We start from the raw sequence: 14,281 nt of genomic DNA on the forward strand, positions 1-14,281 counted from the left end.
GTGACGTTCGCAAGCTGATGATGTCACTATTCAGTGCAGCCGTGTAGCCCACTTCACCCCTTCAAGTCAGCTGGGATTGGCTCCAGTACTCGCATGACCCGAGAGAATGAATGGATGGATGGATTTTGGTTAGCCCCAAAATGCTGACTAAGCAAAAAAAGAGAGTCAACGGTCCAATGTGAAGAATCTTATAATTTATTGCAATTTGCACACAATTGAAAAATGTCAACGTCAACAGCACACCGGAAATGACAAAACCTAAACACAATTCGAATTTACTCCCCCTTGAGAAAAACAAACTATGATTGTCAAAGCTAAAAATGACTACATTTCAATTTCAAATAAATCGGGGAAAAAAAAAATCTAAATTAAACATTTAATCTCAACAGGGGAGCAAATAGATCTGAAAAAAAACTGCCTGTCCCCCCCCAGATGGTGATTGTCCTTATTTTTTTCAGTCATTTGAAGCCCCCCATAAACTAAGATATTTTTTTTCATAAACATAAAAAAGACCACCCGCACCCCGTCTTGTTTTCAAGTAAACACAGCAAAAAGGTTGGAGTGTAGTTAGTTCACAGCCTGACACTCGCAAATAAATAATTACAATTAAATTAAAATAATAATAATAATTCCAAAAGAAAATCATAACAACAATCAGCCTGGACTACAGCAGTTTAAGGCGGTCAAGTACAACCAGAAAAAATCAAATAAATAAAAATAACCAGTGATGATGCAAACCGCAGCAGGTTGGATGGGCGGGTTGGGCGCACACACACACACACACGCGCACACACACGCTTGAGGGCTACGGTGCGTTTAGCAACTCCTTTTTTGGGGGATTGTATAAACGCTTGACGATTCTTTTCAAATTCCAAACCGAGCTCCATCCCAAAATACAAAAAAACTTTTTCTTTTTTTTTCAAAAATCACAATTTTTAAAAATGGTTCCTGTGATGATTTGGATAAATTCCGTGCCATTTTTCAAACTTTTTTTTGTTCAAATAACAAAAACCTGTTCAATCGCAAATGAGGAGTTAAAAGGCATCTTTCCCGCACACATTTTCATGTTATTGTTTTATAGCTTAAAAAGGTGCTTGTTTTGCACACGCACGCACGCACACAGCAGAGATCAGTGCACACAGACGCCGGCTTCAAAAGCTTCAGCAACATTTCCCGCCCACAAATTGCCAACTTTTTAGGACAAAATCCCATGCGTTTCCCCCCACCCCACCAGTCATAGTCAGCTTGGCTTCACGCTGGAGTAGTAGTAGTAGTAGTAGTATATTCACCCAAAAAAATGTTTAAAAAAAAAAAAAAGGTCAAATTTGATCAATAACAATGTGTACAGTAACACAGCAAATTCACATTGTCTTAAAAAAAAAATCTTAAAAAATATACAAGTGTGGACATCATGCAACAACAGCAGGTAAAAAAAAAAGAAAAAAGAAAAATCCAATAAAATTATTCATAATAATAAATGAATTTAAACTATAGCAGACAAATATACAACCTTAAATTAAATACTTTTCTCAACAAAAGGACTGCCAGCTAGATTGAAAAACTATTCATCCGTAATCATTTGTCCAATGTTAGAAAATACTTCAAACTGATTGAAAATTAAACATAATAAAAGGAGGCTGTGCATTGCATGAGTGCCATCATTTCATGTTGTCAGTCGCTCCCTGAACACGCCACCAGCAACACGCTAACGGCGCCGCCGTGCCAGTGGAACATCTCATCGTCAACACGCACGCACGCACACGCGCGTCTTCGAAGCGTGAATGGTGATACCCGTTGAGCGTATCGCCGGTCGAGTGGTGAGATGAGAGACGGAAACCAAAAGTCGAAAGGCCGGACCTTCAGCGACATTGAGAATGCGAGGAACACCTGAAGCCCCCCCCCCACCCAAAAGTCAGTAGTAACGTGTTCATGTGCTATTAAAGTGCAAGACTCACTTGGACGCCCACGTGCCCTTCAAACGTGCGTTGCCAACCGCCGCGCCGCCGCCAAAAAGGAGGAATTATAGTTACAAATCACATACTTGGGTTCTGCTATCTAAGCCAGCCACGTATAGTGGCAGGCAGGACAATTACATGATCTTCCACTAGATGGCGTCACTAACCTGTGTAAATACGTTTAGAAGTCAAAACTGAGGCGAGTTTACATGTAGGGAACCCCCGCCTATTTGTGGTTTGCAAGAAAGTATTAATTGGTGTCAAGGAAGTACGTTGGCAAAATACACTCTACTGTTCTATGGTCTAAGTTTAGCCGGTGTTGTTATGGAAAGTCTTTGCCACGTGGAAAATTTTGCTTTGCTGAGCGGCTACTAAAAAGCACGAGCGAACACAATGGCGGTTTCGTTATTGCTTGACAAAAATTGACGGCTTGCGAAGAAGAGGTACGCTTCACATTTTTTCAAACACAAATGATTTGTGAGCCGTTTACTTTGTAACGTTGCGAGATGATTTGGGGATCATAATGTATGGTATACAGTAAATTAGGTGGGATTATATATTAATGAGAAATATATCTATCTATCTCTGCCAGCGGCGTATAGTGACAGGCAGAACTTAAATGCTCTTCCACAAGATGACGGAAGGTACAAAAAACCTGGTGCCATTCATGCAACAGAAAAATAGCTTTGTGTTTGAGGTCCAAATTTCACAATTTGCGGGTCATTTTTTTTTACATTTGTTTGGTGGTGTGCCATGAGAGTTCTCCGATGTAAAATGAAGTAATCCTCGGCTGTATTGCATTTCCATGTTCAAAAACATGTGCAATGTGTTTTTCCATGATTAAATGAGTGGAAAGCACGTGGCAGGGGAAGTTTAAGGCTTGTTTATTTATTTATTTTTTTTTTAAATATGATCGCAACTGTACTGCAACTTTTCACCCATTGTAGGCGTGTCTGGAATGCATCCACCACAGTAAACGGGGTTCACTGTCTAGACGGTTTGACCTGATTAATATCGCCAACTTTTTTAGGTATGGTGTTACTAACTACTTGCAGTTTTTCCCTATTCGTGGCAGGGCTCGCTCCCTATCGGTTGAGCTGCGCTGGGGGCGAACGAAGGTTGGGAAGCGGCACCTTAAGAAGGCGACGACGACGACGACGAGGTGGAGGCTGCGGCGGCGGCGGCGGCGGCTGCGTCTACTTCCAGAGTTCCTGCGAGCTGTCCTCGATGGCCCAGTCCCTGACGTTGGGCAGCGCCAGGGGCTCGCTCTTGACCGACAGCGAGTTGACCAGCTCGCAGTGGAACTTGCGGATGTGCCGGTAGAGGTCTCCCGACTGCGTGAAGCGGCGCTCGCACCACTTGCAGGCGTGCGGCTTCTCGCGCGTGTGCACCACGGCGTGGCGGCTCAGGTTGTGCGAGTACTGGAAGCTCTTGCCGCAGGTGGCGCACGTGTAGGGCTTCTCGCCCGAGTGCGTGCGCTCGTGGCGCTTGAGCGTGTACATGCAGGAGAAGGTCTTGCTGCAGATGGTGCACGTGGGCACGTTGACGTCGCCGCCGGCCGGCTTGGCGCGCACGCCCTCCTGCTCGCGGAAGTGCGAGCTCAGGTGCAGCTGCAGGATGTGCGGCGAGGGGAACACCTTGTTGCACAGCGGGCACATGAAGATCTGCGTGTGGGGCGCCGCCAGCATGTTGGACACGTACGGCAGCAGGGCGCCGTCCGCGCCGCCCACCGCCGCCTCGACCGGGACCTCGTCGGCGGGCGGCTTGTCGTCGCGCTCCAGCTCCGACGCCAGCGAGGCCTCTCGCAGGGCCGACAGGTGCGCCTCCAGGCCCAGGCGCCGCTGCGCCGACAGGGGGCCGCCCACGCCGCGGTGCCCCGGCGCCTTGCCGCTGTGCTCCATCTCGTAGTCCCCGCCCGCCAGGTCCTCGTCCTCATCCGAGGCCGCGCCCCTCTCCACCTTCACCCTCACGGCCGGCGGGCTCTGGAGGCTGTCCGGCGGGGAGCCGCCGCCGAAGAAGTTGGCGTGGTGGTTGGCGCCGGCCGCGGGTTTGACGGACAAGTCCAGGACGCAGTCGGCGGCGTCGCTGGCCAACCTGCCGCGGTGGCCTCGCGAGCCGGCGGACCGCTGCGACCTCTGCGAGAGGGACCCGGTGGAGCTGGACGGGCTCCCGGCGGGCGACGCGGGCTTGACGTCGGCCTCGCCGTGGCACGGGCTGGCGGGCGCCACGGCGGCGGGCGTCCCCGGCCTCTCGGCGGAGGGCATCCTCAGCCACAGCGCCCCCGCCTCGGCCTTGCCCTCGTCCTCGTCGTCGCTCAGGTCGGCGGCGGCGGGCCGGCCCACCGAGCCGTCCGAGAGGCTGTCGGCCTTGTCGGAGCAGCTGGAGCCGGCGCCGTCGTCCTCGCGCCGCGTGCTGTCCGCCTCGGTGGCCGTGGCCTTGCGCTTGAGCCGCTTCTTGCACACCTTGACAATGTCGTACATGTGCAGGTAGGACGCGGCGGCCAGCACGTCCTCCACCGGAAGGTCCTGGAAGCGCAGCTTGCCCTCGTACATGAACTCCAGCAGCAGCGAGAAGGCCGGCGCCGTCACGATGTCGCTGTTGAGGTGCACCACGTCGCGCTTGTCCAGCTGGTCCTTGTAGAAGAGGTGGAAGTACATGCTGCACGAGGCCAGCACGGCGCGGTGCGCGCGGAACTGCGCCTCGCCCACCAGCACCGTCGAGTCGCACAGGAAGCCCTGGTGCCGCTGCTCGCTCAGACACTGGAGCAAATGTCGGCTGTGGTCGGGGAACTCCATCCTGCTGTCCTCATAACCTGCACAAACGGTCAGAAAACGCTTTTTTAATGACATTTGATTTCGATTTTACGACATCTCCAAGGGGGACAATTAAACGAGGGGCTAAACATACACCAAGCCTCGCTATCCCAAATATTTTAGTAGCGTGTAAAGGAATGAGTGGGTTACTTGTACTGTATTTTCATTCCAAATTGTCCAAAAACCCTCGCGTGCCGTCTATTCGGAACTCGGTGAGCACCGCACAAGAGGTTCGTCTCAAAAAATTGGAACATGAGGGAAAATAACATTTCTGTTAGTTGAATTTGAAAAGTCAAAAATATCAAATCGAATTGTGCCTTTGTCTGTTCAACAGTCGGGTGGCACCATGCAAGGAGTTGTACTCATTAAATTAGGACACAGTGGAAAATGTCCTTTCTTTCAGTGGATCATTTAAAAATCTAATCAATTTGTGCTCTTGTCTATTCGACACTCAGCACCATATATGAAGATAGGCTCGATAAATTTTGAATATGATGTGAAATTGAATCAATTTAATAAAGTGAAAAAGTCAAATTGTGCTCTGGTCTATTTGATGCTCAGACAGGAGCGACTCAATAAATGAGAAAATGGTGCAAAATGTCATTTATGACTCAGTCGTTTCAAGTTAAAAGGGAAAAAAAAAATGATGCTCGTCATCTAGTCAGTGCTCGGTTAGTCAATTTGTATATTGTGGAGAAATGCATTTATCCACAAAAATCTAATTGTCCTCTCGTCATCCGGTGCCACAAGGCACATCTCAAAAAAATTCAACGATCGCAGAAAATGTCAGCGCTTCAATTCAAAAAGCGACACTCACATTATATCGATTCACTAAACACCACAAGTCAAGCGTTTCATGATGGAATTTTTTGTTGAATCATTTTGAATGAAAACACCAAATTCAACACATCAATCAATTGAAAATGACACAAGAAACAATCCAAATGATTTTTTTTTAAAACACAAATGAGCTACTTTTTAAAACTGACTTCCCCAAAATGATCAAATTGATTGCAATGCACCCATGCAAGTTTGCATTTCATTTTTTTTTTTTTTTGCTAACTAAAATACGTCCAAAGTTAGGTGCGCCTTCCTTTCTCGTGTGCTGCAATATTCGTGCTGCCTCGTCTTTTGTGCGCCGTGGCCCGCCGCTGCTCCTACGCTGGTTATTTTTATGAAGCCACTTTGGCCTGGCCCGCCACGGCCCTTTTAGCTAAGCGCCTTTCCACAACAAACACACCTACCTAACCGCCACCTCCGCACACGGCTTGACAAATCTCAACCATGCGCCCCCCACCCCACTTACCCCCCCGTCTTACAAAGACCCACCTGTTAACCACGTCGCTTTGTCCCGCCTGAGAAAATACATGCTGCCCGCTCACCCGCTTTTCTAGCGCTGCTCGTTAGCCCCAACGCTTAAATGGCCTCATTTGAATGAAGCCTCGGCAAGAATGGACGAGTGTGTGTGGTGTGTGCGCGACTTTTAATGAGGGGCAGGGGAGGGTGTGTGTAATGGGAGGGGGGGGGGGGGTGCTTACGGGGACAAGGGTGAACTAGCCCCTCCTCTACACACGCTCCCAATACGTGGTCTTACGAGAAAACCCTTTGCACATCCTCCTCCTCCTCCTCCTCCTCTGCCCAGAAGACGAAGAAGAAGATTTACAATACAATCACTGTAAGTGCCCCGCTCGTCACAGCATCAATCCTAATCCTTAAAGATGCCTAAAAATAAAGACGCAGGCATGGAACGGCCTCGGGCCCGGTCCCGGCCCGGCTCAGGGGGGTCCTGGACGGACAGCGAGGGAGGCGGGCGGGCGGGCGGGGAGGGAGGGGGCCGAGCGAGGGGGGCTTATCCACATCTGATCCAGCTGACGGGGGCCATATGGCAGCTGCTAGCCAGATAAAGAGATTACGACGAGCAGCGAGTGCGATTACAGCTGTCTAGCCAATTCGGACAGCGCAAAGCTGAAACTTCTAAATTAGGATCCTCTGCGCCGGGACCGGCCGGGCGCGAGCACGAGCGCTCGGCCGCCGCTTTCCAGTCATTTCAGAGATTTCAGAACCGCGGGCTTCTCCCAGGCGACTTTGCAGTGACAAAGCGCAACATTTACAATCTGCTCGGAACTTCAAGACGCAACCGCGCGCGCTTGGGGCTCAAGCAAATATTTGACTCCTTTTGCTCGCTCCAACGTCATCAATTCAAATGACTTGAAAGGCAGCAAAAGCAAAAGCAGAACATCAAGTAATCCCGGAGTTTCTAGTCCACACACACACTCTCCGAAGCAAAAAGCATTTCAAAAACGCTGTTTCTACTCCACACTTGAGCAACGGCTTTCTAGTCCGTACTCCAGCAACAGCCAAACAAGACCATTCCGAATGCGTCGGTCCAAACTCAAAGTGAAATCAAATAATCCTGCTCCGAGTCCACACTCAAGCGAGCGACACTCAACATCAAGAGCCCAGATGAGAACGTCTCCAATGCAGATTTGACTACTGAAATGAAACGATCCATCTTCTACTCCACGCTCGGGGCTGACAGTGGACAAACAAATTAGAATGCATCCACTCCGTTCTAATTTCTCGTCCGCACTCGAGCAACAGTAACACCGACTGCCAACATGAGAACATTTGAAATATTGAAGTCGCTCGGAAAGTTTGCAGTTTTTTTTTTTTTTTTTGCTTCTCGTCCACACTCGAGCAACCGTAACACCGACTGCCAAACGACAACATTGAAAACGCTTGCGCGTGAACTTTGAAGGAACGAAATGATCCCACATCAAACGCACGGCACATTTCAAACGCTTGAAGTCCGTCTCGACTCGAACGTAAATAAGGACTTAAAACGCCTAGTCCGTACTCAAGCGTTCCCGAAACCCTGCTTGCCAACTCTCTTGGCACGCACAAACGCAACACGCACGCACGCACACGCATGTCATCGGAGACGATACCTGCGGCGCTACGCATCCACTCGCTTACGTCCAGTGTGGCCGAGGAGCTGGAGCTCTGTGGTTTGCTCGCTCGCTCGCTCGCCCTCTCTCTCTCCTGCTCGTTCGTCCGTCCGTCCGTCCTTCTTTCCCTTCTCTCGCCTCGCCTGTGAGTGGGAAGCGGGCGAGCCGGCGAACGCGCACGAGGAGGAGGAAGAAGGAGAGAGAGAAGGAAAAAAAAAAAAAGAAGCAGCAGCAGCTTGCTGTTGAAAGTGCGAGGGACAGATGCAAAGTGGCGGCGATGTTGGAGGGGGAACCAGATACCACCTCCTCCTCCTCTTCTTCTTGCCTGCTACTAACTGCCACACACACACACTAAAACTCTCCCAGGCTGCCTCACAATAAAGAGCCAGTGAGGAGAGGGGGGGGGCAGTGAGTGAGGGAGGGGGGTGGTGGGTGGATGGCAGCCTGTCAGCTGCTCTGACATCATCCTCAGATGGAGATGCTACCTCCAGCTGTGCTCTTTCTACAGCCATATGCTGCCTCCTCTACACTCCTGCCACCAGACTCCTCTTTCATTTCAACCAACAACTTTGTCGCCTCCCCCCTTGCCCCCCCCCCCCCCACCACCCCTTTCTTTCTCTGGCTGGGAAACGACATGAGCGACAAACAGCAGCAGCAGCAGCAGCAGTTAGGTGTATGATTTTTCTTTTTTTTTTACATCGGTCCGAAGAGAAAGCACGGAAAAGTTCCCAAATGAAGGCCCACCAGTTGTTTTCGCAGCTTTTCGCCTCCCTCGGAGACAAAAGGCACATTGGCAACCGACAGACGCACGCAGCTGATATTGTTTGCCACTTTTTCACGCTCCAGCGACGCTGCCGCTCGTCTTGTATTCACTCGTTCATTCATCCGTCCGTCCCCCCCCCCCCCTCCCAGACAAGCTACGATATGAGGGAACAATAGGGAACAAACACGATTTAAGGAGTCTAATGAGTACAACTTTTTGCATCGGCAACACGGCGTTAGCGAAAGTGCGCGTGTGAATTTCGAAGATGGTGTTGCGTTTTCTTTCTCAGGAGTAGCAGTGATGTTGAACCGGGACATGTTTAATGATCCAAAAGCGTCAGAGGGAGAGAAATCCAAATAAACATTGTTTATATCTCATTAGTAACCAAGTATTTTATTACAAATATGTGAAACGAACCATTTTCATTGCCAAGCAGAGGAAGTTTCACGGGAAAACTTTTCGTATCTGCAGCTTGCTGGTACCGACTGATTTTAATCAGCGGATATTAAAATCGGCAAAAAAATGGGCTGTTTTTTTTTAAACGCAAAACAACATTTAAGACAAAGATAATGATATTCAAACACCCCCCTCACCAAAAGCAAATCAGCCCCTCAAAAATAATTTGTCCGACTTTAGTCTCTGTTGTAAAGTAAAATAGTAAAGGACAAAGTATTGTAAGACAGTCAAATGTTCTGCCTGCCAATATCTTTATTGTTGTAAGCATTAAGAGACCAAAAAATACCTTGTTACACCTTTGTTATTAATTATAGATTTTTTAATTAATCGGCCAATTAATCGGTTATCAGAGTTTTATTGTGACTAATATCAGAATCAGCATCAGACTCAAAAAATTTGTATCGGTTGGGCCCTAATGATAATAATGTATATTATATTTGATTTGAACACTTATTTGATCGTACATTTTTTTTCATACATTCCGCTTGGCGCAGCAGCACAGTGGATGAGATCTTAGCATGGCTGCCTCACACTTGGAAGCTTCTGGGTTCGAATCTGGGTTGCGGCCGTCCTGTGTGCCTTTTTTTTTTTCCAAAATTATTTTCCATCATTCACAGGTGTCTGTGAGAAAATAAGTTAATCGAAAAAGCATATACTGATATTTTGTCCCGTGTAGTGGTGTGTCAGAAAGGTTCCAGGGCTGATCCCACAAAAGATATATTTCAAACCCAAACTACAAGTTTTCCCCTTCAATGTGGGCCAGACAATCAACCAGCTCATGCTTCACCATGACAACGTGCCTGCTCACACTGCGCTGAGCATCTGACAGTTCCTGACAACTCCCTACTCACCCTGACCTAACTAATCAAGCCTCGTTTGGAAGATGTGGAGCACATCTAGTTGGCCGTGATGACAGAGCTGTGGAGGATCCCACAAGAATCCTTCCAGGAGTACATGAAGGCGTGACAGAGAAGGCTGGGAAAGTACGTTAGGCTCAGGAGGATTGCTTTGAAGGTGATTACTGGTAGTTTCGGTTTGAAATACTCCGTATATCTTTTGTGACACCAGTTCTGGAACTATTCTGACACACCTTGTACATATGGGGGCCGTCACGCCAACTAAACAAACACACTCAACCCATTACTCGTCCTTAGCTTGTAAAAGCTCTGTAAATCTGTCTGCCTGCATCAATGAATCACTTGGTGTGCAACATTTCTAACTACTGGTGATGGATAAACATTTAAACGGACCAAGCGGTGCTAACTGAGAAAATATTAATTGTAATGTTTTTTTTTAAATCTGTAATTCGTATGCGATGTAGGGCAGGTACTGTACTTGGTAGTTACAGTACGTTTGTCGTGGTGTTATGATCATGAGGCGGTCCTTGGAATTTTTCTTTAAAGGTTAGAGAGCCCCTGGTATAAAAACGGATGGATGTAATAAGTATGATCATGAAAACGTCCCGATTTTATCACGAGAAACTTTTTCGAACAGTTCACTTTAATTAACACTGCAGGTGGCCATCTTTATAGTCGGTGTAATAAAGTCGTAGTGGGACAAGCCTGTAACACCTCCCACCTATGTAATAGTGACAACATGGACTTTTAGAACAAGTTCTTCTTTCCGATTGTAGTTTCAAGACGATGGCGAAGCTATAAAGGAAAAAAAAAAAACGCGTCGAAGGAGGCACGTCGAGCCCGCAGAGAAGCTAGCTACAAGCGGCTAAAAGTGGAGGCGAGCGTCGAAGGAAAGCTCGTGTGTGGACTGAAGCGATGTTCTCCGTAGGACTTTCCTTCCTTCCTTCCTGCCTTCCTTTAGGCCGCGCTGCTATGACAACAGCTGCTAAAAAAAGGGCGAGCTAACACAACACAGTCATGCTAGGGACAAGGAAGCTACTTTTGACTCGCTCCCTCAACCTCTCTCCACTCACTCAAGCCACCAAGCGCCACTTACAGGCAGCACGCTCCGACGTCCCCCGCTGAATCCTCCTCGGCTTTCCCCCCGCTTCCCCCTTACGCCGACTTTGTGTCGCTTTCCATAACAGCCTTGTCGAGACAGGGGAAGGGGAGAGGGACTCTGCGGCGGCCAGATGTTTCCGAGCTGTTGCTGCCTCCGTCCCCGCCTGCCTGCCTGCTGTTTTCTCCCCACACAACAGCTCACAACTCGGGCTGGGACTTGACTGGCAAGGCTGGGAGCCAATGGTGGAGACTCGACAAGGAGCAGGAGCGGAGGTGGGGGGGATATGATATGTCTTCTTGTTCTTCGTCGGTCGGCGGAGGTTGACTCCAACCAGGCGGCGAGACACACACCGAGAGGGGCAGGGAAGGAGAAGCGGCTCGGCCGAACCGACTGGTTGGGCGACTGTGCGAGGGGAGGACGAGCAGCCAGCGCAGATCGGAGAGAGGGAGAGAAGAGAGTCGGGCTGCGCGCATCGCGCGGTGCCTCATGGGTAGTGTAGTCCGGCCAGAGCGAGCAGGTGCACCGCCGTGGAAACACCTCGACGAAACCAAAGCAGGTGAACCGTGTTAAGCCCGCAGGAAAAATAACATACATTATATTAATAATAATAATTCGAACACATACTACTTATTATCCATGATTATGATTTGATATTGATTAATATAGTTTATACTAATGGGATTAGTCGACTTCTAATGCCCTTGAGCCAACGTTCAAACTGAAATGGCTTTCATTTGCCGACGTCACAATCGCAATTAGCAGGCCGCGCCCTTAACTGCTCAGTTAGATTCTACAGTAGCAGTACAGTAAAATGTAACAATAATAGTAATTCTAAACTCTGTAGTTCTGCATATAATTTTAGATAATTTAAAACAAAAATTAATGCCTACAAACTGGTGTTGGGGGGTAGGGAGAGGTACCGTTGCGCAGTGCATCATGGGTAGTGTAGTCCAGCTGGAGTGACGGTGCAGCAGGTGCATCGTTGCCGAACAGCAAAACAGGTGCAATGTCCTTGTGTAAACAACACAAGCCAAATTCACTTAAATAAAAACAAATTAACATGAATTCATATTAAGAATCATCCAAACAAAGCAAATTCAAATAAATAGTGATAATTGTCGTAGTAGTATCAAATTCCAATAAAAAATAAACGTTTTCTACGAATATTGATTGATATTTGGCATGAACTAAATAAGCACAAAAACACAATATTAATTATAATAACAATTTATATTGTTTTATATTGTATCGTTGTTATCCTTATTGTCTTGGACCTTCCAAGTATTTTTGTGGGGGGAAAAACTTTATTGCTCTTTACAGTGTTAAAAATCTGGAGATGGCCTTGACTATCAGCCTATTAAAAACACAACAATGAACATTGAAAAGTAAATAAAAAAATAAAATGTGTCTTTTTGTGGGTCACTGGTTCAGGCACCTTGGTTGGGTCCGGCCATCAGGGAGACGGACACGTCCCGCGTCCCACGTCCTGCGTGGGCGAAAGGCGTCCTAGTAAACTAATTGGCGTCACTAATAGGCGGCTAATGAATTGACATGATGCGGTGTCATAGCCGCGGCACTTGTTCAAATGCAAATGAATGGCGACCCTGTTGTTGCCTGTCAGTTTTCCGGGGCTCCGCTTTCGCGGCGTGGTGGGACAATGAGGCCCTTGTGTGTGTGGATGTGCACTCAGGCACACACACATGCAGGGAGGCGAGCGCACATGGAACAACTGGGAACTTCCCAAAGTATTTCACATATTTGTGTGTTTGTGGCTATTTTAGCCCCTGGACTTTGAAATAAACACTTCTAATAAGACGCTAGCTCCCGTCACTGGACCACAAGATTCCTATCTTCCCCTACTTTAACTTACAGTACAACTTTCCACCTCTGGAGGTCGCTGTAGATCCCATGTAGATCTCTCCACATGGAAAGCCCTTCAGTTAGAGGTAAGACAACTTTGGCATAAAAACTGGACATGACTAGTAAGGCAAGATTGTACGAGTGGACATCGGCAGCATTGTATGACTTTTTGTCGCTTGTGAGCATTCATGAAGTTGTCTACTGTACATACATCTAGACATTGGTCCATTTGTCTATCCATACAATATAGTGAAGTAGTGGCCCATTAAGTACGTACAGTAAGTGCTTGCCTCATTATGTCAGTGATGGGGGTGCGTAATAGCGCAGACGTAGCAAAAGTCCAAGAGAGAGAAAGAGATGGAACGAGGGAAAAAGGAAGAGAAAAACGAGTGACAAGACAGTAACAGACAAGAAGGGAGAACCCCCCGCCGCCCCCACTGTTCGTACTTGCCCACTAGATCATGTTTTGACTTTTTCCATTGCGTTAGAGGTCACCTTAATGGTGGAAAAAAAAAAAGTTTGGAAAGGATTTCTCTTGGTCTCATTTTTCTATATCACAAAAAAAAAAAATCAGCATTTGAACAGGGGTGTGCAGACTTTTTAGATCCACTCTTTAGGTGTGTTTGTGTGTGTGTGAATTGATGTATGTAGGTGAATGTGTGTGTGTGTTGTGAGACATCAGGAAGACCAACTGTGTGTTTAACTGGCTTGTCTTCCAGATGGTGTAGACCCATTCTTAGGAGTGATCAAAAAATGGAAAAAAAAAAAAAAAAGGCAGAAAAAAGAAGCTGGCGAGTTTTTATCAGGATGTATGCTTGTCAATCAAACGTCTCACGCACACGCGCGCACGCCTCCTCTGCTTTCTGTACATCACACGCTCCATATATGTGTTTCCGTTTCTGCCTCAGCATCCACACACTTGGCAGCGTGTGTGTGTGGGATGTTCGCACCTGTGCGTGTGCGTGGTGTGTGTGTGTGTGTGTGTGTGTGTGTGTGAAGCCCACATGGAGCTGTGCAACTTTGGCTGTGGCTCGCTGATGGACATCTGGAAGCTAAATTGGTTAATGGCACCTCCAAGCTGTGTGTGTGGGAGGAGTCTGTACATCTGTCCAGCTGTCGCTGCTGCTGGGCGTGTCCTTTTCCTTTTTGGTCATTTTCGAAAGAATGCAAATGAGGTTCTCTGCGGAGTGCCAAATTTCCACAAGGAAAAAGTGTCGGAAATGCATTGAAATGTCACTTTCCTCTCTGTCTCTTGCTTCCTATTCCCGTCTCGTCCTCCCTTTTCAACTCACTTCCCGTCTTTTGCACTTTGCACCCCTCTTGCTCTCTTTTTCATCTCTTTTACTTTTTTCTCTTCCTCTTTTCTCCTCTGCAATCGTTTTGTCTCTCTTCCTGTCTCGTCCTCTCTTTTCTTTTTTCTTTCTATCCCTTCGTTTTGCTCCTTGACTCTGTTTTTGTCTCTTGCTCACAGTTGCTCTCTTTTGGTCTTTTGCTCCTTCTGTCCCTCCACTCTTCTTATCTCTCACT

The 14,281-nt window shown here is 47.8% G+C and overlaps 1 protein-coding gene across 4 annotated transcripts; it reads right to left on the bottom strand.

The window, feature by feature from the left end:
* Window positions 1-179: 179 nt before the first annotated feature.
* On the bottom strand, window positions 180-11,405 carry zbtb18 (zinc finger and BTB domain containing 18). 4 transcript variants are annotated; one of them, XM_086045408.1, is made up of 2 exons: window positions 10,889-11,405; window positions 180-4,767 (listed from the first exon to the last, which is right to left on the bottom strand). In XM_086045408.1, exon 2 carries the CDS (start codon window positions 4,748-4,750, stop codon window positions 3,152-3,154), a length of 1,599 nt encoding a protein of 532 aa, XP_085901534.1. In that variant the 5' UTR covers window positions 4,751-4,767; window positions 10,889-11,405; the 3' UTR covers window positions 180-3,151. The 4 variants fall into 4 exon arrangements, with proteins under 4 accessions (XP_085901534.1, XP_085901532.1, XP_085901531.1 ...); XM_086045406.1 differs by lacking the exon at window positions 10,889-11,405 and adding an exon at window positions 7,717-8,113; XM_086045405.1 differs by lacking the exon at window positions 10,889-11,405 and adding an exon at window positions 6,363-7,697.
* Window positions 11,406-14,281: the final 2,876 nt, after the last annotated feature.

Source organism: Filicampus tigris, chromosome 11, assembly GCF_054856515.1.
Source record: "Filicampus tigris isolate MCC_2025a chromosome 11, RoL_Ftig_1.0, whole genome shotgun sequence".
NCBI classification, from domain to species: Eukaryota; Metazoa; Chordata; class Actinopteri; order Syngnathiformes; family Syngnathidae; genus Filicampus; species Filicampus tigris.

What these genes read in the sequence shown, in the direction of transcription:
- zbtb18 (XM_086045404.1), bottom strand. Translation starts at nt 6,137, where the DNA reads ATGTATTTTCTCAGGCGGGACAAAGCGACGTGGTTAACAG. An exon ending in CAAAGCGACGTGGTTAACAG is followed by an intron (nt 4,768 to 6,097) that starts GTGGGTCTTTGT and finishes CCGTTTGTGCAG; the next exon opens with GTTATGAGGACAGCAGGATG.